The sequence below is a fragment of the Ambystoma mexicanum genome, chromosome 10 (assembly GCF_040938575.1).
Source record: "Ambystoma mexicanum isolate Mex_15411 chromosome 10, UKY_AmexF1_1, whole genome shotgun sequence".
Lineage (NCBI taxonomy): Eukaryota > Metazoa > Chordata > Amphibia > Caudata > Ambystomatidae > Ambystoma > Ambystoma mexicanum.
This window is the reverse complement of record NC_090932.1, coordinates 269,117,548-269,142,988: the sequence shown is the minus strand read 5'-3', so window position 1 is coordinate 269,142,988 and position 25,441 is coordinate 269,117,548. Positions and strand designations below refer to the sequence as shown.

At 49.0% G+C, this 25,441-nt stretch overlaps 1 protein-coding gene across 2 annotated transcripts in view; it reads left to right on the top strand.

The window, feature by feature from the left end:
• The window catches only part of WDR33 (WD repeat domain 33), a 935,332-nt gene that overhangs the window by 793,443 nt on the left and 116,448 nt on the right, over nucleotides 1-25,441 (top strand). For both annotated transcript variants that reach the window (XM_069617826.1, XM_069617825.1), the window contains exon 16: nucleotides 1,080-3,443. In XM_069617826.1, coding sequence (XP_069473927.1) covers nucleotides 1,080-3,443 — 2,364 coding nt within the window. The remainder of the gene's footprint in view (nucleotides 1-1,079; nucleotides 3,444-25,441) is intronic.

Below are 25,441 nucleotides of genomic sequence, written 5' to 3'. Positions count from 1 at the left end.
AAAGTAAATTTCACTTTACTGCTCTTGGAAACAGTTTATCCAAGAGAAGGTATTTAAACCTTTGGGAAATCTGAAAGACTTCCCTGTGCCACTGTACTGAAAGTGCTGTGTGACACAATGTAAAAGATGATGCCTATGGAGTTTGTCTGACTACACAACCAAAAGAAGCAGTGTTCAAAATCACATTAAAATACGAGAGAGTGTGGAAAAAGGGTCTCACCCTCTCCAGGTTAAAAATGTAAGTCCTAAAATCCAGCAAAGTTGCTGGTGGGGGTCTCTAAGGTAGAGAGGAATTAACACATTTCTGAGAATTCTCCCTAACGCCCATACAGAGAGTAAAAGATTCTTTGAGTGTGGAAAAAGCTTCCCACTCGTACAGGTATAAGGAAAAATAATCCACCAGTAAAATCAAAACTTTCTGTGGTTGACACTGGTTAGGAAGATTTATCATTACTATGAATCTTAACTAACACGGTCTGTGTGGCTCATTGTAATCCTAGACCATTCACTCTTTTCCTGAAACTACGCCTTGACTGCTCTTCCACGTTGCCTTGATCGGGTTTCGGCTAACCTCGCAGCGCCTTGAGGAAGGGATAGCTTGGGGGCAACACGTTTGTCTTGGAAGTGCAGGTTTGAATCCTGATCCCGCACTTAAAAAACCACTTGCTGGTATTACTCTTGTTATAAAAGAACAATTCTAATTATGCCTTCACTGTTTACCATAAATAGGGTGGCCTCCTAAAATCCTCTTCAGGGGTTAATTTTTTTAATGCAACTTAACCTCTTGCATTACTGCCTCTGCACCCTTTATGAAGCTTGTTAACATACTATATACATTTCTGGGCAATAGAATACAGATGTGCTCTATGCTGCAGTCGTTGAGGATTTCTGGCTTGATTGGATGTATTCAAAGCGCATAAATCTATGTAAGATACTAACTCTGGTGAACTGCATGTACAGTTAAGTATCTTTAAATAAGCTGCTAAATTGGTACAAGTTTCTGTGATCACTTTTAGGCTTGTTTTGTTTATAAACTAAATGACTATTGTATTAAACCTTTTTTGTGTTTTTTGTTGCAGCAACTGAAAATCGAGAGAATTGCCCAGAAGCAAACCGAACAAACGCAGCCATCCCAACCACCGCCATCCCAGCCTCCATCTCAGACGGGTCCTATGCTTGGAGCTCAAGCATTCTCAGGACAGATGCCACGACCACAGGGATTTCAGCAAGCCCTCCCCTCTCAGCAAATGACTATGTCTCAAATGGGCCCTCCTGGACCTCAAGGACAATTTAGACCACCAGCTCCACCCAACCAGATGGGCCCTCCAGGGCAGATGGGGCCACCAAATCAAATGGGACAGCCAACCCAGATACGACCCCCAGGGCAGATGGGGCCTCCGAATCAGCAGATGGGGCCTCCGAATCAGCAGATGGGGCCTCCGAATCAGCAGATGGGGCCTCCGAATCAGCAGATGGGGCCTCCAGGGCATCAGATGGGGCCTCCGAATCAGATGGGGCAGATGGGGCCTCCGAATCAGATGGGGCAGATGGGGCCTCCGAATCAGATGGGGCAGATGGGGCCTCCGAATCAGATGGGGCAGATGGGGCCTCCGAATCAGATGGGGCCTCCGAATCAGATGGGGCCTCCGAATCAGATGGGGCCTCCGAATCAGATGGGGCCTCCGAATCAGATGGGGCAGATGGGGCCTCCGAATCAGATGGGGCAGATGGGGCCTCCGGGGCAGATGGGGCCTCCGAATCAGATGGGGCAGATGGGGCCTCCGGGGCAGATGGGGCCACCGAATCAGATGGGGCAGATGGGGCCTCCGGGGCAGATGGGGCCTCCGGGGCAGATGGGGCCACACGGTCCATCACTTCAAGGGGCTGGAGGACACCAAACATTCATGGGTCAAGGGCTTCAAGGAATTCCTAGGTCTCAAGATCTCCATGTTCATCAAGGAATGCAGAGACATCCTGTGCCCCATGGACCAATGGGTCCCCAAGGGAATTCCATGCCACAAGGTCATTTAGGGCATCAGGTGTCTCCCAGCACCCAAGGATTGCCAGGTGCAGGAGGTCCCAGAGGAATGGCAGGCCTTCCTCCACCTTTGCAGGGCTCTCAGGGTCAGGTGAGAGTATTGGCACCCAGAGGCATGCCAGGACCTCAGGACAACCAAGGACCTCCCCCCCAAGGTATAATGCCCAGTCACCCTGTACAGGATATGAGAGGTCCTCACCCCCAGGGTGCCATGCTACTACATGGACCCCAAGATATGAGGAGTCCTCCGGAAATGCGGGCACCACAGGAAACGCGGGGTCCTCAGGAGATGAGAGGCCCTACAGAAATGCGTGGATCTCAAGAGATGAGAGGCGCACAAGACATTCGTGGACCCCAAGATATGAGAGCACCTCAGGACATGAGGGGTCCTCAGGATTCAAGGGGCCCTCTGGAAATTAGGGGACACCAAGATTTGCGAAATGTTCAAGACTTGAGAGGGCATCAGGACATGAGGGGACCCCAAGACTTGAGAGGGCAGCAAGATATAAGAGGACCTCAAGATATAAGAGGCGCACCTGAGATGAGAACGCCCCAGGATTTAAGAGGGTCATCGGACATGAGGGGGCAACTGGATTTGAGAGCACCCCAAGATATGAGAGGATCACAAGACATGCGGGGGCCCCATGATTTGCGGGGTCAAGATGTGCGGGGGCTCCAGGATTTGCGAGGTCAACAAGATGTGCGGGGGCTGAAGGATTTAAGACCCGCCCCAGACATAAGGGTAACCCAAGCTCTGAGAGGTCCACAGGAAGTGAGAGTACATCAGGATATAAGGGGTCCAACCGATATAAGGGGGCCACAAGATTTAAGAGGCCCTCAAGAGATCAGAGGCCCACACGCTGTCAGTGGGCCCCAGCATATGAGAGGTCCTGTTGAAATGAGAGGACCCCAAGATGCAAGAGGCCCACAGGAGGTAAGAGTTCCCCAAGATATCAGAGTCCAGCATGAGCTAAGGGCACCCCAAGATGGCAGAGGCTCACAAGACTTGAGGGGACTCCAAGATTCACGAGGTTCACTGGATTTGAGAGGACCCCAAGATTCAAGAGGCCACCAGGAGTTGAGAACACCTCAGGATGTGAAAGGTCAACCGGATCTAAGGGGACCACAGGATATGAGAGGACCCCAAGAAATTAGGGCTCCACAAGAGATGAGAAGTCAACAAGAAATAAGAGGATCCCAAGAGATGAGGGGCCAAAAGGGACCACCACAAGGAACAGGACCCATGCAAGAAATGCGTGGACTATCTGGGTCACAAGGCCAACACGGAAACTTGCAAGGGCCACAAAATCTTCAGAGAGCGTCACAGACTCCCCAGGACATTGGAGCTTTCCAACAGCAAAAGGGAGCACTCCTTGGTGAGGGCCCCCGGACTACTTTCAGCCAGGTAAGCTGTTTTTATAGCTACTTAAGTAGCATAGTACTGCATGTTCTAAGAAAAGGCACTGCATTTAAAGAGGCACCAATAAACTGTAGTAAAATGTGAGGCCATGTGGTTTAGATCATAGTGGAAGGGTCATTTAGGGGTAGTCTCTGAGACAGATATGCTACTTGTCGAAAACTACAGCGTTAAAATGCAGTGTGATACACTATGGCTTCTACTGTTAAATACTGTGTGTCTATAGAGACTGTCGGAGCAGTAAAATTAAGTGCAACACATGGGTGGCAGTTACTGTGGTAACCTGGGTATGACAACTGGGATACTCGCTGTACTGCCTCCTAGCATAGATCCTGCAAGAGATGGGCTAAGGGAGGGAGTTAGTGGCAGCAGAGGGAAAGTTTTGAATCGTGATGTGTTGAGAAGTGCAGACTTGGAAGTTCCTGCTGTGTCTGCCGTTAAGATTCTGTGTGTTGGACATAGTTTTTCTATTGCCATTTGGGCCATAGGTTTAATGCTTTATTGGGTACTGATGAGATTCCTGCTAGGACCATGGGTAGGTGTGGGATGCAGCATGGTGGGAAAATGGAACAGTAAGTAGTTTGTCTGTTGTGGGTGTTAAATGTGATGCTGGTGGATGTCTTTCTTGATGTATAGAGTGTAAGGTGGTACATGGAATGAGAAGGTAATGGTGACTGAATAAGCTTTTGAGAGGAGGGCTGGATGTTCAGGTCTGTGGTGACAGGATCCTTCAGACTATTGAGATGTTTTTTGACGGCCTGGTCTGGTGTGTGGTTCTGAGAAGCCAGGTTAAAGCTGTAACCAGTTTAAACTTGTCTATGACCACATTCTCAAAAGTATTGTGACTAAGCAACACATCTTCACATTTGTAGGAGTAAGGCTTGTTTCAAAATGCAGTTAACATGAGCAAAAAACAGAGGTAGTACAAAAATATATTTGTTAATGGACATCGATCATAAAGTTCATACTTCTCATGAGTAAAAATACTAGTACATCCATAGTTTGGTAACACCATACTCCTGTCCCTGTCCTCCATACTCATGGGTGTTCATCCAAATAAAAAAAAACTTATAGTTGCCCAGTAAGGCATGCAGCAGCATTGATGTGGTTAGCTATGATGGGACTGTGTGTTCTGCTCAACACCGGTTAGTTGTTTTTATTCTGCTTGTTTTATTCTCCGTTTTTTTTTCTCCATTCCTTCCCAAGTCTCTTCTTTTGTGACTGGTGTAACATGGCCCACAACATGCTCCTCCTATAGTAGACATTACGTGGTAGTTGTCGCCCACAGACTGCCTCGAGCGTCTAGGTGGATTGACTGCACGTCGTACCACAGTTCTTCCCCATGCGCTCTACGCAGAAGATTGTCATTGGGAAGAATTCTTCAATAGGCCGCCGTGTCACATCAGAGTTCAGCAGATTGAATAAAGGTCACTCACGGTAAGTGCTTCCTTGCACCCCGCCCTGGTTCTCTGAGTGGATAGGTGCAAATCCTGTCTTGGCTAGCCACCACGCTACTGGGGCTTGCCCCAAGGCCTCCCAGCTGTACCCTCACCGAATACCCCACAGGGTCTGGTACCAGGCCCATCGGACCTGAGGTGATGCTTCAACAGCTGACACCTATTGGGATCAGTGAGACTGAGGGTCGCCGACCTACCAGACCTCCTTCGAGGGTTTCATTCATGCCACCAGGGCATGCCCAGAGGGCCCTGCTGGGTCTTTTGCACTGAGCTCAGCATTGAGCAAGCGAACAACAAAGGACCTGAACAAGTAATTAACAAGCCTCTAAAAAAGTGTCTCTCAGCCCTCACAAGATGGCAATCTGGCAACATGAAAAGCACAAGGAAAACCTCTTAGTGACGCGCACTGCTGTGATTGTTTGAGGACTCCATCCCAAAATCAGTTTCTGGAGCTTTGATTCACATGCTTGGGTATAGTCCGCTATCCAGTGGTTGGCTCAGAGTACAACTGATGAATTGGATGCTGCCTTGCTGAGGTACAAGGATGTGTAGATGCTAAAATGCCTGCTCCGCCCTCATTCTGCTACAAATCAGGAGCTAACTGAATCATAAAAGTAAAACAGACAGTTAAGAGAGATACCTCCTTCACCTTTTGTGATAACGTGGGCCGACGGAAGGTTATGCTCTTAAGAGTGGTGTGAATATGATAGAGTAACGACCAAAATAGCAAAGCATAACAATCCTAAACAAAAGGAATGTACAAGAAGGTTCTATAAAAATAGATATACTTTAATAAAGCACCTCATCTGCATAGTAACTAAATGGGACAAACACTACATGAAACCCACCTCTGAGGAAAGAACTGAGAATAAGCAAAGATGGCACAATGCTGGATAATGAATAAGGGGTGTAAGGCAAGTAAAAACCACAATGTTCTATAAAAGGATATGTTTCTTGCATGCAAAAATGGTTTAGGGACCTAACCAGTCTCCACGGCCCAAAACTAGAGCAAGGGGGACAGTTAAGCCAATAGTACCTTTTTACCTTCTTGTGGTTCTTGGTGGTTCGAGTGGATCAAGCTCAGTTCGGATACAGTGGATTGTGTGGACCAAAGCACCAAGCCGGCGTCTAGCAGGTTTTAATGCAGTAGAGCTTTGTGGTGTTAGGGCCGTTTTTCTGAAGTCCAACTAAGGGCTTAGTAAAACCATTCAACTGAGGCAGTACACAACTCCACTCTTAGTATAAGGCTCTCCCTACCACCTGAGTTCATGGTAAGAGTAGACTGAGCAGCCAGGCTTATTTTAGGAGGGAGAGAAGGCTGTAGAATCAGTACAAATGAAATTGTAATAAAAATGGGCCAAAGAAACACTGAATCACTATGTAGTGTAAACATAAATGGTTTATTTAAATACAAGTAGGCCCGGATAAATCTTGGGGGGAAATAAGTACTATCACATTATATATAACCACAATTATAGGAACACACTATGCTTGAAGGTGCACAGACCAAAGCATATAACCTAATTTGGAACACCTAACAGTAGTTGTAGGGAAGTGTTAGGCCAAGTTTGATTGCAGTACCTTCTGTGAACACTGCAAACAACTGACTACAGGTATAGGCAACCCAACCTTTGGTATAAGCTTGTACTACAAAGTTTTGGTAGCGTGTTGAGCAGCCAGGCTTATCTCAAGAGGGGAAATGTGAGCAGTAGTGGAGTTGCACAGAGATTCACAGTTACAGGTATTCAAATAAACGCTTACACTCAAGGTTTCTTGCATAAACAATTATTAATTTATCAATCGGTTATAAAACCTTCTTTAGAAGGGAGCAATAGAATAGTAAAACACAAATACACTTCAATACTGTACACACTGAGTTTCTGAATCAGTAAAGACCCTTTTGGGATGGCCCACCGATATAACCTACACCCACAGGTGACTTCAATAAGAAGGGTGCTGGGGACATTCATATCTTACTGTTGGCATTTAGAATACTCTTAAAAGTTGGTAAAAGGCAAAGGTTATTAGAACACAAGAGGTCATAAATATTCTTAAGCAGGGCAAATACTTTTAGATCATCTTGGAAGAGTCATACAGTTCAGTAGGCTAAGCCAAAGTCAATAGGCAAAAGTCTTGTATAGGATGAAGCACTTCTGGTAAGTAAATAGAAAAGTCTTTGCAGAAGTTCTTGGGAGTCTTTGTTAAAAGAAAGTATCAAATGTAGGGCCACAAGCTGATTAGACTTGAGTTGTGGAAGTTACAAGCACTTCTACAGTAAGAGGTAAGTTATTAGACTTGTTTTACAGTACCTTAGCACTGAAGAAAAGAGACAGCTGATGACTTCTGTTCCTGTGCAGATCTCGCTGATCCTGGAGCTCAGTTGTGGGACAAGAGGGAGGATGTCGGGGGACTCCTGCAATGCACTGGGACGGTCAAAACTTGCAACTGGCAAACTTCACTTTCAGTGGCTGTTTCGTGTTTCAGCTACTTGCATCTACTGCAAATAGCAACACTGAGGTTCCTGGCTGTTGAGGTGGACTTTCCTTGCTTCTGGGGTCCTGCACTCTGTTGAGGGGGTTCAGGCTTGGTCAGTCCTGCTTCTTGGGAGTCCGGAGGATCTTCCAAAAGCTTTAAGTCGGCTTAAAAGCAACGCACACAATCTGGTGTTCCTCTCCCTGGCTATATGGTTTCCAGCAGCAACTCTGTGGAAATTCAACCAGCTCCAAGATGGATGTCCAGCAGGCTTACTTTGAAGTTGATTGGTCCCACCAACTCAAAGGGAGAAGCCCTTGCCATGGGCTTCTCTGTCGATGCGAACTTGGCATTTCGGCACTGCAGCAGGGCTTCACCGGGCAAACCAATGGTCCAGGGGTTGCTGCAGGCATACTCTTCAAGTTCATTGGTTCCTTCGTCCAGTGGTCGACTCTGCCTTCCAAGCCAAAAGACTGTCCTTTTATTCAGTTCTCTCCCATTAATTCCAGCCTGTCACTCACCCAGCAGGGTGGCTGTCCTTGACGGATAGTCAGCCAGCCAATCCCCAGAGAGTGCATTTGGGTCTCCTAGGAGACTAAGCACAGGGAGTTTCAGGCACCTCTCTCACTTCCTGTCCACCCCAGATGCCAAGGGCGGACCTCAGTCCTGAAGCCCGTCAAAGGCACACGGACAAAGGGACCAAACCTGGTTTGGTGCGCAGAGACAAACACTAGAAGGACCTTTCCAAAAATAAATGGCGAAAAAAGACCAGGACCCGTTTAAACAAAGGGACTTGAGGCGCCATCTTGAAAAAAATGGCTCCCGGTGTTCGTGGTCAGGAAAAATCATGGTAGTTCGTTGTAAAGCCGCTACAACAGCCTTTTCAATAGGAAAGGGTAGCATTTGACTGCTATAAGTGTTTAGAAACAGGGGATACTATGTAACCCCTCCAGCACTCCATTGTAAGATGGTGTGTGCTAGGCCTATGAATTTCGAAAAGACTAGAAAAGTCAATTAGCTTTACATTCTTTGGGGAAACAGTTGATCCCAGAGAAGGTATTTAAACCTTTGGGAAGTCTAAAAGACATCCCTGTGTAACTGCACTGAGGGTGCTGTGTAACACACATGAAAAGATGCCTATGGAGTTATCTAAAACTCCATAATCGGAGAACACAAATGTAAAACACACATCAAAATACGTGAGAGTGGGGGAAAAAGGCTCACACTCTTTCCAGGTAAAAAATCAAGTCCTCAAAATCCAGCAAAGTTGCTGGGGGTCTCTAAGGTGAAAGGAATTAGCACATTTCTGAGAATTCTCCCTAACAGGTAAGTAATCGCTTTTGTAACTGTTCACTCTGAGATAGTTACCAACCAACTCTTTTACGAGTAAGTAACTTTTAAACGCATATTCTCTTTTTCTAGGCAAAAGGCCTAATTCCTTATTCTTGGCGCATGAGTGTTAAGTGGCAGAAGGGGGGGAGGGTCACTAGGGTCATTGTCCAACAGGCAGTGTCTGGATACCCAGTAGCAAAAGTCAGGGTTCCTAAGGAAGATTGCTCAAAAAGGTGAGTATTTGACTTTAGTTAGTTGAGAATCCAGGGGCTTCACAGAAGACATCCTAAGTAGATTCCAGCAGGGGCCTGGGTGCACTGGACGAGAGACCTCCCAATTACAGAAAGCACCCCAAAACTACACAGGAATCACAAGAGACTTAAAGTACATACCCAAGTAAGCACAGTACCTCAGCACAAAAGATTGTGCAGCAGGAGGACTTCAGGACCTGCAACCAAAAACCTGGTCAGTGGATTCCTTGTCATGTTGACTGAAAACAGGACTTTTTCAGCAACGGGGAAGGCTTTAGACAAGATTTTCTTTGCGGCTGGATGTGGTGCCTTTTTCAGGAGCGCAGAAGAAGACAGAATATCGCTTGTCAGATTCTCGTTGTTTGCAAGGGCCAGCACTCTGGTGAGGGCACTTTTCAGATTGTTACTGGCTCCTCTGGAGACCCAGCAGGATGCCCACGAAGTTTCAGCGAGATTTGGAATTCAGAAGACCATGCACTGCACAATGGCTGGAGACCTTTGGCTCTGATTGAAGGATTGGAGAGGGCTCCACCCTTAGTCCGTGTAACTGACTATGGACTAGGCCGCCTAAAGAGGATGGTGCAATTGATGACGGAAGCTTCTGAAACTTGAAGGCTGGTCAAGCATTAGCATGGCCAGAAAGCAAACATGGTGGAGTTTACTCCAGACCAGCTAGTTTTTGTCATGGTTCGCACAAGACTAGTCTTGCAGGACAAATGAATAGGTACCTTCAAAGTTGTAGGCAAGCTCGCAAAGGTCCTTGATTTAGTGGACTTGGGCAACCCCAAGGATGTCCCTAGGGTCTTCACACTAATCTTCTAAAGGCGTGTCTCCAGACCAGAACTAGGCGCTTTGTTTCTAGCCTCTGACCAAGAGGAAGAGAGTGAACCTCTCCCTGATCTCCTCAGGGACACCCTTCAAATGAAAGTATAGAAGGAGTAAAAAACTCTTGTGAACTGACCATGCAGCAGCAAGAGGAGTGCAAATCTTTAACTGTTTGCCCCTTGGAGGCAGCACAATATCCTCACTGTTGAGTCTCCCTGTCAAAAGGAGGGGATACAGAACGTCTAAACATGCAAGAAGACATATAAAGGAGCACAAGATGATTGACCTTGAGGATATTGAACCCTCTAAAAGTCCCTGGACTAGTTCTGTTATACTAGTGCCAAAGGTAGGTACCAACAAGTTAAGGTTCTGCGTGGACTATATGGCACTGAATGCAGTCACCAAGACTGGTGACCATTCTTTACCTAGGACAGATGAACTGGTGGACAAACTTGGAGTCAGGCTATTGTCAAGGAAAAAAACTGCATTCTCTACCCCTGGAGGCTTGTACCAATTCAGGGTCATGCCCTTTGAACTAAAGAATGCACCTGCCACATTCCAAAGGATGGTAAATAATGCTGTAAATGGTTTAGAGGACTTCTGCATGACATACTTGGATGACATTGCAGTGTTCATCCCCACTTGGGAAGAATAGCTTAATCACCTTGGGCATGTGTTGCAGGCCATTGAACAGGCCTATTTGACCATAAAGGCAAGCAAGTGTCAAATTGGTCAGAGTAAGGTGGTCTACCTTGGACATGAGGTAGGAGGAGGTGAGATTATTGTATTTTTTTTGGTGTTACGACTGGGCAAAGTACAAAGCAAGCCTTTCACAAAAATAGATCAGAAAAATAAATTATGCGTAAAATTCATCTTAAAACATCATACAAAAAAATAATACAAAATATCTAAATGCGAAAAAGCAGCATCATACAGTACAGTTCACAACATCGCCTGTAGAAAGTTGAGAATTGCTAAAAACAAGTGAGGTATTACCTTACCCCCCCCCCCCATTAGTCTGCCCCAAAATAGATCTCCAGAAGCTTCCCCATTCAACCCCAAGGATGCCCTTAAGTAAAATGTTCTGCATTCCATCAAACTGGAGCAGAAAAGCATGAGGTGTTTCACTGACTCAATACATCTGGTCTGTTTACAGAGTTGACAAACTGAGGACTGTCAAGTTGTCACCCCGTTACTAATACGGTCCAATGTAGGAAGATTTCATTTTAACAATATGTATAGACGTCGGACTCTGTGATAGAAACACATAGATGTACCTTGACAGGTTACATCTTTTCCTAGTTCGCATACACAGATGGGACTGATAAGAACCCAGTTTCTCAATTGCCTCAATCGAGCACAAACAATTTACGTGTTTTCATCATGGCAGACCTATTCACCAGCTCATCTTCAGAAGAGTTTTTCACTCAAAAGAATACGCATAGAATTTATTTTGAAGGTAACCAGCGGGGCAACCAACTGGTGCTTACAAACTACCCCCAAATCCTTGTATAATGAATGCAGTGGTAATTTAACAATGTTGGCATTACAGCCCAGCTGCCTCAACAAGAAGCTTGAGCTCCGAGACCAGGCATAGCTCATGACAAATTATTGCATTCGGAAGCCCAGTCTGCAAACTCAGTCTTTTTCCAAACCGTCCCCTGGACACAGTCGAGCATATCATCCATGTTCAATAGTGAGAGATCCAGACCATACAGAACACTTGGCTTGACCTTTTCTAGGTAATACTTTATAAACTGCAAAATAGAGAACCTATAGAAAAGACTGTAGATTCACATGCTTAGTAATATTCCCCGTCTTCAGGCTGGGATTCCTCGGTAAAGAAAAAAATCAGTATGTTTTGTTTCTGAACTGTCTTTCTACTAGTAACCAATCACTGGCCTCTGGGTCATACTGCCCCCAGCCAATGACTGCCCTCTACCTAAGCCCCTCCTCTGGCAGCCATCTTCAGATTTTTACTGCACGTTCAAGTGTTGAGTCCTCATGCTGTAGCTCTCAAGCTTTTACTGCATTTGTGTTTTTTCAAAGAGTTTATTCTTATATTTTCGGTCAATCGAGCCTCAAGCTCCACTGACTTGGCTTCCGATTAACGGGGATCCGTTTTCGGAAATTTTCTATGCCCCTCAAGGGCATTTTTCGTCATGTTTTCACTTTTCGGAGGATTCCGGAAGACCTTTGAGGCCTACCCTGCGTGGACATGGCCCAGGACAATGGGAGCATGACCCCTATTGGATCCAAGCTGTTCAGGAGCTGCCCTGGCTGCAGACTTCAGAACATCTTCAAGGAAAATGAGCACTCTCAGTGACTCTACTGCCTTCACGGCGACAAATCGCACGTGGAGAAAGACTGTGCGTTTTGTAAGAACATGTCCAAATGGACAGTGAAGGATCATCGTATTCGACTCACCAACTGGCTGGAGGCGTAGACCCCAGCAGCAGGTGAGAAGAAGAAACCTGAGTGGTCTTCTAAGACCTTTGAGGGCACTCTGGCGTCGGGGGCCCAACAAAAGGCAAAGCACAGCAAGTCCGTGGGCACCCGGAGCGGCGATTGGTCGGGCTCCTCAGCTGCCAGGGCGCACTATCACCGACGCCATCAACCACGAGCCAACGCTCTGGCTTGGTGAAGAGGAAGTCTGAAAACCTGGGTAAGCTCCGGGAGAAACCCCGGTCGATCCCGATGGAGACGACCGAGGGGGAGAGAGACGGTGACCCCCCCCCCCCACCCACCGAGGTGAAGGCCTCGGGCATGTCCAAGGTTGTGAAGTCCCTGATTCACCTGGCTAAGGCCTCTATTGAAGAAGTTGTGGCAGCCCTGGCGAAACCTACGGAGGCTTCCCCAGTGGAGGCGACTTCAGGGGCTAAAGTTTCCCTGCCACCCAGGAGGGAATTGTCTTTTCTGCCTATCGAGAAGACCCCCGTGAAACCCCAGCAGGGAAGAGAGGGTGGGGGGGGCACGGTAGCCATAACGGACACGAATACCACCTCTGAGGATGAGTTGGCGAGCGTCCAAAGGATCCTGGACAAGAGGTTCGAGGAATCCAGGGCCCACAGGAAGGATCCCGATGAGGAAGATAGGGCCGCGGAGAACCCTGCACCCCATCCGTCGGTCCCGTTGCAGCCGGTACCTCTACCACAGGACAATTCAGGCGCCATCTTGATGGCTATACAGACCCTGTGCGCGGAGATGAGAACGAGGTTGTCCTTACCTCCTGCTGACGACCCAGCTGAGCCTGGCCCGGCAGGGAGCCCGCCTAACAAGCGGAGGCTAGTCCATCCTCCTCCCCCGTGCAGCCTTCACCCCCATCCCCTCCTCCGAGGGATGAGACTGGTACGGAGACGGCAACGACGGGGAAGGACGACAGGGGTGACAACGGAATGGACCTCCCCTCACCACCTCCTTGGACCTCCCCACCCGACGAAATTGTCTCCTTCCACGCCATGATCGCCAGGGCATCTGAGCTCTTCCAGCTCTGCCCCGAAAACCAGAAGAAGGAAGGTTTCCTCTACCAAGACTGTCCTCTCAATCCCGTTACTGGACGACAACTGGCACTCCTGAAGAATCTGTCCACGGCTCCTGCCAGGAGAGACCGGTACGAGAAGAAATACCAGGTCCCAGACTCTGCCCCTATGTGTCTCAGGGCACAGCCGTCCCTGGATTCGGTTGTCTCCGCAGCGGCCAAGAAGAAAGCGGTGGGACGACGGCATCAACTTCAACATCCCCACCGGACGGCGAGGGGAAGAAGCTGGACGCCATGGGACGGCGGGTCATCTCGACAACGATTAAAGCGGCCAACGCCCTTTCGATCGTGTCACACTACGACAAGGAGCTGTGGTTCAAGATCGTTCCCTTACTGGACTTCCTCGCGGACGACAAGAGGGCTGAGGCCCTGGAGATCCTACAGGAAGGGGGAAGTGGCGTCTGACCACGCCATTACCGTGGCCAGATATCAGACACCGGCTTTCGTCAGATGGGCAATGGTGTTTGCCTTCGCCGGCGCGATTGGCTCAAGGCCACCGACTTCCGCCAGGACGTGCAGACCAGGGTTCTGGACATGCCCTTCGATAGGAACAACCTGTTCGGCAAGACTGTGGACAAGTCTCTACAAGCCATCAAGGCGGACACCGAGACGGCTCGGGCCTTGGGTGTTCTTCAACGACGACAGCCGCCCTTTCGGAACTCCGGAGGCAAGCAAGGTGCCTCCAAAGGATTCGACGGCGGTTCCTCGTTGTACCGCCAAGCGAACCGCTCCTTGACGCAGGAGTCCTACAGAGGACATGGCAAGGCCGCAACAAAACCGGATTGAACTGGCCGTGATGTCGTGCCCCCACCGGAGCACCCCGGTGGGAGGCCGGCTGGCGAAATTAGTTGGCGTGTGGGAGTCGATCTCCACCGACAGTTGGGTGCTGGACGCCTTGGCCCACGGGCACACCCTGGAATTTCAAGATGTGCCCCAATATTCCACCCGTGGCCAGGAAGGAAAACCACGTCCCACAACTCCTGCTGGGGGTACGGGCGATGCTGAGAAAGGGAGCCATTGAACTCATCCCCAAGAGGCTCTGGGTCTCAGGACTGTACTCGCAATACTTTCTCGTCCAAAAGAAGACCGGCTTTTGGCGACCCATCCTGGACCTCCGTCGTCTAAACAAGTCCCAGAAGTCCCGGATGGTCACCCTTCAGCACGAGCTGGGACAGCTACTTTTTATCGTCGCTGGACTTGGAAAATGCCTACTTCCACATCCCCATTCTGGAGAGACATCGGAAATTCCTGCGATTTGTGGTCCAAGGGCGACACTATCAGTTCAAGGCCCTTCCCTTCAGACTGAAATCGGCGCCCAGGGTGTTCACCAAGTGCCTAGCACCAGTGGCGGCGCGGCTGTGCCTGCAGAGGATCCACGTCTAACCCTACCTGGAGATTGGCTCGTCCGAGCAAGGTCAAGAGAACTTGCCGTCGATCACACAGCGAAGACCGTCCAACTGCTCACGGATCTGGGATTCTCGATCAACTTCGCGAAATCCCACTTGGTACCATTGCAAGTCGCCCTGTTCCTGGGTGCCAGGCTCGACACAGTGGCGCGATTGGCTTCGCCGTCGGAGGAAAGGACGAAGGCCAGCCTGGGCAAGGTACAACGGGTGTTGACCATGGACGTCGCCAGGGTGAGGTCCATCAAGTCTCTACTCGGCATGATGTCCTCGTGCATCTACCTCATGCGCTTATGCAGGTTGCGGATGCAACCCCTGCAAGAGTTCCTCGACGCCCGTTGGATGCAAGCGACGGCAGCTTCGAAGACCGAATCTAACTCAACGAGACTTTCCGCCAAGCGATCTGGTGGTGGGGCACCCGCGCACATCTGGCGGCGGGCACAGACTTCCAGACCCCGGCACATCAGGAAATAGTGACGACGGACGCCTCCCTGGAGGGATGGGGAGTGCACACCGGCGATCTCTACGCAAGAGGCCTTTGGCTCCCAGAGGAGAGGTCACTACACATCAATGTCCTGGAGCTCCGGGCTGTGTTCTGGGCTCTCGGGTCGTTTCTTCCGTCCCTCAAGGGCAAGGTGGTAAGGGTCTTCACCGGCAACACCACCACGATCTTCTACATCCAGAAGCAGGGGGGCACCAGATCCCAGCCCTATGCATGGAAGTGCAGGATCTGTGGCACTGGGCCGTTGCCCAAGGGATGTTTCTGGTGACCTTCCATCTGGCAGGAATAAAGAACACCATCGCCGACTCACTTCAGCAGGGAACGGCACTCGTGCCACGAGTGGGAGCTGCGGCAGGATCAAGTGGATCTCCTATTCCGACGGTGGGGCAATCCCCAGACCAACCTATTCGCGACGGCGACGAATACCAAGTGCCGGAGGTTCGCCAGCAGGTTTCCCCAGCCGGGGAGCATGGGCGATGCCTTCTCATTCCCCTGGGACAGCCTGTTCCTGTATGCGCGCACAGAACATTAACCCTCTATGGATTACGGCCCCTCATGTGCTGCCGTACTTGCTATCGCTGGCCAAGACGGGGCTGGCACATGCCTCCATCAAGATCCATCTGGCAGCTATCTCCCGCTACACCAGAACTCCAGGGCGGTCATCCCTATGGTCTCATCGCCTGCTTAAGGAGTTCATGAAAGGACTGCACCGATGGTTCCCGCCGGTGAAGGCTACGGCCCCGGCGTGGGAGCTAAACCTGGTGCTGAACAGGCTCATAGGGCTGCCATTCGAGCCTCTGCATTCGGCACCGTTGAAGTTCCTGTCGTGGAAGACAGCGCTTCTTGTGGCCATCACCTCTGCATGACGAGTGGGAGAGATCCAGGCCCTCTCCTGTAAACCTCCATACCTGACATTCCACAAGACGAGGGTGGTGCTGAGGACGCACCCCTACTTCATGCCCGAGGTGCCGTCGGACTTCCATCTCAACCAGCCCTTGGTGTTACCTGTTTTCTTCCCGTCACCTTCGTCGCCGGCTGAGAGGACTTTGCACTCGCTGGATGTGGTGAGAGCGCTGAAGTTCTACGTGGACCGCACAGAGTTTTCGTAAGACATCACAGCTGTTTGTGAACTGTGGACCTGTGAACCAAAGGAAGGCCCTCTCGTTGGCCTCCATTTCCAGATGGCTCTCCGGCTGCATCATGCACTTTCACTGGTTGGCAAACCAACCGTAGCCCGGCCGTCCGAGAGCCCATTCAACCAGAGCGATCGCTGCTACCACAGCATTCCTGTCTGGGTGTGCCCCTGCTGGACATCTGCAGGGCTGCTACGTGGAGGTCGACGCACACCTTCATGAGATTTTACTGCGTCGACCGGGATTCCAGGGAGGAGTCCAGAGTCGGCCAGGCAGTGCTGCGCAACCTGTTCGCTTGAAGGTGAGCTGGCTGAGGAGGTAAGAGATGCTTAATGTTGATTTGTTGTAATGCTTAATGTTGAGCCTTGCCACCTCCCGTGGTTGTGCATGTGTGTACTGCTATGTATTGTTATATTCATGAGCATGTGAATCCATGCCAGACCCATGCTGGAGAACAATAGTTACAGGTAAGTAACTTGTTCCTTTCACAGTTTAAGAGGATTTTACTTTTGCCTTCAACACAGCCCTGGTGTCGGCCAATGAACTGGTGTTAGTTAGGTTGTAACCCAGATAACTGGTTTTAAGAAATTCTCCAGTCTTTGTTCTCCTAGAACCCAGCACATGGTCTTCGGTCTCATACTTTTGGAAAAAATTACCACCTTCGACTTGGAGCCATTAACTAACAGATTGATCTTTTTTCTATCTATGCAGCAAGAAACAATCTTTCTTTGCAGACCAATCGCTGTTCGATCAAAAAGAAGTTGTCTGCAAATGCCATACAATTGAGCTTCAAATGTCCCATTCTGACTGGTAAAGTAATGTCTTCCGTTCAGAGGGAGTCTAGGTCAGAAAGGTGTGCATTAAAGAGCAGAGGGGCCAGGACACAGCTCTTCTTGGACCCCCCTCCTCCACATGGGTTGGTACTGGCCCCATATATGCCCCCTCCTTGGTAAGCCTCTCCCTCAGTGATGTATCAGTGCATCTGTGTTAGCTACTCCAACAACAAGACCAGTTTGATCGGAACCTGACAACTCAATAATTTTCCAGAGTACGCTATGATTGACTCTGTCAAACACGAAACTCCTATCCAGTGATGCCATGTAGGCCCCCCCCCCCCGATCAGGGCCCGAAGATGCGCAATGACGGTAGCATTCAACGTTGTGCCCATGCCTGCTCTAATTCCAACTTGGTATTGCGAAATCATCCCCCAACCTCAAACGAATGTACTCTAAGCATCAAGCAACTCTATTGCTCTAAACTTGTTAGGTTCTCCGACATCTCCCTTTTTATGTATCAGAATGATCAGGTATTCCCGCCAAGATGTAGGCACCAAGTTGGATTCCCAAATGATCTTTAACAAGGTACACAACACCCCTGCCCATAATTTGGGATCACTTTTAATCACCGCCAGAGCATCCAGACCTTGGTCCCAGATGTCCGTTGCCTTATTAATGGCCCATACAACATCCTCCTCCACCCAAGGGAATGGTGTTGGAGGTTCAACCGTTGGGGTGAGGATCTCCCAAGGAGAATTCCCCTCAGGACTAGGAAATGTGTTAGGAAAACTCCACCCATGTTCCCTCAGGTATTGTACAGACCAATTCAGGCACAGAGATGGCCGTCTTTTTGTTGATGGTAGACCAGACATTTGCACAGTTCCATGACCCGAGTCTTTTCTAGCATTCCCCAGTTATCGTTATTGAGCCTACTCATTCTAATACATTTGAGAAAGCTCCTGCAACAAGGCAGGATTATTTTCTTGGCTCTCCGATAGAATCCAACGTGAAGATTTTCCTTACCTAGTGCCCGCAATTGTTTTTTTATATGCTTTGCGTTCGTTATTCTAAGATCCGAAACATGAGATGGACTACTGGTCTGATGTAACTTCTACCCGAGAAAGCCCTCAAACACTGCATCATCAATACATTATACGATTCAAATGATAGTCCATGCTTTGAAACACCCCCACAATCACTTCTCTCTGAAGTTCGCTTACAAATTTCAAACAGTAGGAAACATTCCATTTGATCGTAAGACGCTGTTAGGTAAGAATTGATGTAGTAACACTGCGTTAGACTGTAGAACACTTATCTGCTTGGTATTGGGTAACCCACCTTTTGGTATAGGTCTGTACTACACAAGTTGGTGGTATGACTGAGCAGCCAAGCCTATCTCAAGAGGGGTAAATGTGAGCTGTAGAGCTGTAGCAATGGAATTCGCAAATACAAGTATCCAAGTAACACTTACACTCAAGGTTTCAGTCATAAATAGTTATTTATTTAACAACAATTTTTAAATAAGCGTTCTCTAAAAAAGGCAAGATATGTAACCATCAAATATACTTTACAAAATCAGCACAAGTTAGTGGATGCTCTTTGGATGGATATGCTTATTACACACTTCCTACACCCGGAGGTGACTTCATTCACAAGCACAGTAATGGCATTTCGAATGGATTGTGTCCTCCCACGTATTCCTCATCTTGTGATAATTCGTTATCGCCAGCTTCGCTGCTTCGGAATTTTTTTCGGCAGAGGGCGCTGTGCTTGAGGTTGTGGCGTCGAGTGTCCCTCGACGGGCTCCATACCACGTCGACGTCACTGATCGTCTAAGTAGCTCGAGCCGCGCCCATTGGCTTCAGATCCGTTTTTCTGATTGCTTCGCTCTCGTGAACGGCGCGCTTCGAGATATTCTATCAAGAAAATGTCTTCATCGACCGCTTCGACTCCCAAAACTTGGTTTAAGTGTATCAACTGCGGGTCGAAGATGTCTATCACCGATCCTCACCGTATCTGTCTTTGGTATCTGGGCTCAGACCATCGAACCGGCGACTGTGGGTCCTGTGAGTCAATGACGGAGAAGGCCCTTCGTGAGAGGAAAAGTAAGTTAGCGGTGGGGCGGGAGGCGTCTAAGGGCTCTTCGAAAGCCTTGTCAAAAACATAAAAAATCGTCCTATTCAAAAGAATCGGAACGTCATAAGAAACATTAGAAGAGATCACAATCTCGTAGCAGGTCAAGACGATCGTCTTCTAAAAAGTTCAAAAGGAGACCTAGATCTCCATCGTCATCATCCGATACATCGATGGAATTGGTTCGATGTCCAACAAGATCGGATTCCCCTTCAAAATGGGAGAGCTTTAGAAGAAAAATGATGCCGGTCTTTGAGAACACGGCCTTGACCCCCTCAAAGAAACCTCAGAAAAGCCAGAACCCGGTTGCTCCACAGGACTACGCAGGGAAGTCTGGAACTACGGTGGTAAAGCCCAGTAGTACCCATAAAACTCGAGTCGACAAATCGTCGAGAGATCCTCGAGGATCGAGTGTTTCTTCGATCCCTCATAAAAGGCAGAAATTGTCGAAGTAGAGTTCAACTTTGTCAACGCCATCGGCGCAGACAGCTTCGACAACGGAGCCAATATTATCCTCAACGCCTTTATCGAAGGCTTCGTCGAGTGTGTCGAAGGTTCCTTCGACCCCTTCGAAGAAAACACCTATTCCTTCGACGAAAAATCAGGAGGAAGAGAGAAGGTTTACACCTTTACCAAAATCTGACTTTTTTTAGGTCCATGTCTTCAATTTTTGAAGAATCTGGCTCAGAGGATGAAGATGTCAGTCCTTTTGGAGTAAAATATGGCACTTGACAAGTTCCAGAGGAACTTATAAACCCTGAAACAAAAATGAGACCTATGTGAAACTCTGCATTATGCTAGTGGTGTGGACACATCACCTAAATAGGAGTTTGCTGATCCTGCAGAACATGCAGACTCAGGGTATAGGAATTTGATGAGTAGGGTGATTGAATATATGGGTTGGGGAAGAGCCTCCCCTACGTTTGAGCAAGATAAGATGGACTTTATAGTCCGGGGACCCCGGAAAGACCCAGTTCTCCCTTTCCATAGGGCACTCCAAAGGACAGTTGAAAGGAACTGGGTAAAACCTGATGGCATTGCTGCAGTAGACAGCAATCTTCCAAAGAAGTACAGAACTTCTACTTCTGATCCAGAATACCTGAATAGACACCCTACGCCAGAAAGTCTGGTAATTCAGGCCGCTACTACTTCCAGGCAGACAGCATACCCAACCATACCTCTGGACAGGGAGGACAAAAAGCTTGATGCCTGGGCTCGTAAAGTTTTTACTTCAGGTAGCATGGCCTTGAAATCGACCAATGTCACCTGTACCCTTTCCAGGTTCACACATACCCCGTGAGAATGCATTTTGGCGGCGGCTGAACATATACCGGAAGGCGAGGAAAGGGAAGGCTTCCTGAATATAGTCAATGACAGGAAGGAGGCAATGGGGGAATGTCTCTAGTCTGGACTGGATACTGCCGACAGTATTTGTAGGTCCATGGCATCAAGCACAGTGCTATGCAGATTTGCGTGGTTGAGAAAGTCGGGGTTTGTACCAGATGTGCAGACCAGACTTAACATGCCCTTTGATGGCTTGAGGCTATTTGGTAGTAAGGCTGATGAGAGCCTAGAAAATCTACAGACCTCGAAAGCGGCAGCTAAATCACTTTGTGCCTCCATATGACAGCCTCAGAAACCCTATCCTGGCTCATTTTCCTGGAGGGGTCGTTCTTTTCGATACTAATCTGTTGGTAGAGGAAGAGGACAGGCTTTTCAAAGGGGCAAGAGGAATGTCACTCGTGGTGGCCGATGAAAGACTACAAAGCCATCTTCAGGAACGGCAGCTATTCCCTCAGCCGCTCCTGCAGCCGCCTCCAAATCTGAGGTTTTATCATACAAAACACCAGTGGGAGGCAGAATCTCTCAGCATCTGAAAGAATGGCAGGGCATTACTTCAGATGCTTGGGCACTGGAAACAGTAGCCCAAGGTTACTGCCTTCCCTTCCTAAAAAGACCCCTCGATCATCCACCAGGAGCCAGCTGTACCAAAATTCCAGATCCGCTCCTTTGGCAGGAAATTATAACCCTGATAGAGAAAGGTGCAATAGAACATATACCTGTAGTGGAGAGGAACAAGGGCTGGTACATTCGGGCTGACCTCCGCTCCGAGGGTTTTCACCAAACTGATGGCGGTAGTGACAGCGAGTCTCGGGAGAGGGGGATTCACGTTTACACCTACCTGGACGACTAGCTAATCAGAGCACGTTCTCCAGAACAAGCTCAGGAACACCTGTCTATCATCTGCCACTTCCTCCACAACCTGGGCTTCTCCCTCAAGTTCAAGAAGTCCCACATGATGCCATCCCAACAACTCCAGTTTATCGGAGCAGTCTTGGACACTTCCTCGGGCAAAGCCTCGCCGCCTAAGGTGAGAGCTCTCCACATCTAGCAGAGGATAACAAAATTCCAGAAAGCCCAGCATATGCCGGCCTTCGATTTCCTGAGGTTGCTCGGCCTCATGGCATCCTGCATTTTTCTGGTGCCAGAGGCCAGACTGAGAATGAGATCCCTCCAATGGGCCCTCAGAGCTCAGTGGTCCCAATTCTCAAGGAATATGTCAGGTCTTCTGCAAGTCCAGAGCGCAGTTGCTCAGGATCTATCATGGTGGGCTTGCAACAACAACATCCTCAAGGGAGAATCTTTTTGGCAACCATGGCCGGAGATAACAGTAGTGATGGATGCCTCACTCACGGGGTGGGGAGCTCACGGTATCCGGTAATATTATTGCCACCAAAAATATCACCGTACATATGGTCGTCGGGAACGGCCATAGGCGATATTTTTGGTGGGGGATCATTTATGGGGTAGATGGGCGGGGGGGAGCGCTGCGGGGGTGTCCCCCGCTCCCTTTAAAAATATATGGGGGTTGTGGGGGTGTCCCCCGCAGGTTCCATGGGGTAATATTGCCGCAAAAATATGGCAATTTTTGTATGGCGATATTTTTGCGCCAATATTATCACATGGAACCGAGCTCACACCAACGATCTGAAAATCAGCGGACGTTGGTCTCCATCGGAGTCCAAACTACGCATCAATCTATTGGAGCTGAGGGCAATCAGACTAGCGCTGAAGGCCTTCCTGCCCTGCGTACAGAGAAAGAATGTCCTGATAATGACGGACAACACAGTGGCCATGTACTACCTCAACTAAAGAGGAGGCGTAGGATCACTTCCTCTGTGCAGAGAGGCAATGCAGCTCTGGTTCTGGGCAATACAAGAAGGAATCTCTCGATTGGCAGTTCACCTAGCCAGAGAGCAGAACACGGAGGCAGATGCTCTCAGCAGGCAGAGCAGTCTCTTACGAGTGGGAGTTTGCTCAGGAAGTCCTTCTGGAGATCTTCGCCCTTTGGGGAACCCCTCAAGTGGATCTGTTCGCAACCATGGTAAACCGGAAGTGCGATCAGTATTGCTCAAGGGAATTTCCCCCGAGAGGAGCTCTAGGAGACGCGTTCGTAGTGGATTGGGATTTTCCCCTGCTGTATGCGTTATCTCCAGTCCCCGTGATTCCTCAAGTAATCAGGAGGTTGAGAAAGTTCAAGAAAACCATGATCCTAACTGCCCCAGACTGGCCCAGAAGAACGTGGTACCCGGACCTTCTGGACATGTCCTTCTGCCCTCCGGTACGTCTTCCACAGAGAGGATCTTCTCTTGCAAGAGGAAGGTCGGGTTTTTCATCCAGAGGTCAACACACTCAACCTTCATGCATGGTTTCTGAGAGGTTGAGATACAAGGATTGGGATCTTCCGGATGACGTAATGGAGATTTTGCTTTCGGCCAGGAGGCCAGCAATAAAATCCTTGTGCCAGTATCGTTGGAATAAGTTCAGTAACTTCTGCAAAGATAGGGATGTGGACCCTTTTCAAAGTAGCACACCAATGGTGCTTTATTTTCTATTACATCTAGCCAATCTGGGGCTCCAGATCGGAACAATCAAAGGATATCTTGCTGCGCTGTCCATTTTTTAAGCGCTCCTCGGAAGAGGTTTCTTACTTTAAAATACCATTAATGATACAGTTCCTGAAAGGACTTACAAATGTATATCCACCAATACCATTTCATGTTCCAACTTTGGATTTAAATTTAGTACTTAAATTCCTAACATGTATACCATTTGAGCCTCTGCACTCCTGTCCATTGAGGCTTTTAACACTAAAGACTGTTCTTCTTGTGGCATTAACATCAGCCTGCAGGGTTAGTGAACTACAGGCTCTCTCATGTAAACCTCCATACACCACATTTTACAAGGACAAGGTAGTTCTGAAAGTTAAATCATCTTTCTTACCTAAAGTAGTTTCCAACTTCCATTTGTCGCAGAAAATTATTTTACCAACATTCTATCCTCCTCATTTGGGAAAAGAAGAGGAGAGATTACATAGGCTGGACCCCAAGAGGGCCCTCAGCTTTTACATTTCAAGAATGACAAAATTACGTCAAGACAACCAACTCTTTGTGGGTTAAACAGGTCGTAAATTGGGGTTAGCAGTGACAAAACAAACTATATCCCGCTGGATCATTCTAGCTATATTGGAATGCTTCAGATTAGCAAGAAAAGACCCACCGGATGGGCTACGTGCTCACTCCACTAGGGGAATGGCTACTTCTGCGGCTTTGAAGAGGGGAGTCCCTGCAAAAGATATTTGCTCGGCTGTAACATGGGCATCAATGCATACTTTTATCAGACAAGGACCTAATTGAGGTGGCCCAGTCAATCTTCGCAGATATCCTGGGCGAATCGGCGCCTGAAAGGGTGGAACTGGACAGCATTCACAGGGTAGGGAGAATAGCGGAGGGTCCGGCTTCAAGACCAAGGGATGTATTGGTGGCATTTACCAGATACGCTCAAAAAGAGGCGGTTCTCCAGGCGGCAAGAAAACAAGAACCGATAATGTACAAAGATCACTGAATAGCGTTATTCCAAGACCTGGCAGCCAGCACGCTGGTGAAACGATTGATGGGCCCAGTGCTCAAGGCAGACAATGAGAGGAATTCGCTACAAATGGACCTTCCCATTTGGTTTGGTGTTCGACTGGGAGGGGACTCGGAAGTGCATCACAACAGCACGGGAAGGAGCGTTCATCTTGCAAATTGACCTGGATGAGGGCGCTGCGTGGGAAGGACAGCCCGTAGACAACAGACCAAGGCCGAGGTTGTGGGAATGGACTATGGTGAGAGAGAGAGAAAAGGAGGAGGGGGACAAGATTGACCAAGTTGCAGCCAAAAGACGGGAGCAGGGCGCCAGTTGGAGAAATGGACCCGGCAGAACGAGAAGAGTCATGAATGAAACCAGCATTTTAGGGGTGGTGGCAATAGAGCACGGGGGGGGGAGAGCAACCATCTGAGAATCAATAAGGGCAAGGGAGCCCGAGGCAGGTGAGGTGGGGATCTGGGCAGGAAAAGTCCCTCCAGTGAGGGTGAGGGTAAGGGTGTTAAGAGGGAGGGGGGAGCGGGGGCAGAGGCGGGTGTGGGAGAGGAGGTGGATTTCACACAGGACATGGGAGGTAGCAGGCAGAGGTTCGGGGTTTCCTAGGGACAAAGAGTGAGACCAAGGGGTGGGATCGGGCAAAGGGAGCCTGGGAGCACCCACGTGAGAGAAGGACAGAGGGCCATAACAAGCGGGGAGCAAACACCGGCTGATACCCGTTCAAGTGGTTAACACACAACGTTAGGGGGCTTAATACCCCCTCAAAAGGAAGAAATTGGAACAATGTACGAGGAAAGAGGGACTTTCTGGGGCTACAAGAAACACATCTCAGGTTAAAAGACTAGGGACGCCTGAAGCTGCGTGAGTTCAATCAGATACTGCATGCCTCCGGGAAGAGCAGATCGGGGGGGGGGGGAGTAGCTTTAGCCATCAGAAACTGAGTGGACTTGAGTCGCTGAAGCTATAAGGGATAAGGAGGGTAGATACATTGTAGTTAAAGCGACATCCCAAGACAACCAATATACCCTGGAGGTCATGTATACACCAAATACAGGCCAGGAGCAATTTCTGAGACGGGTCCTGGCAGATAAGGCAGGGTGGCAAATAGTGTTACTGGGGGATCTCAACATAGCCTGGGACAGGGCGCAAGGCAGGTCCGGAGACTCGGGGAGCGGGGGGGTGCAGTGATGTCTGCAGAGCTCAAGGATCGGATTGGCAGAGTAGGGCTAAGGGATGTCTGG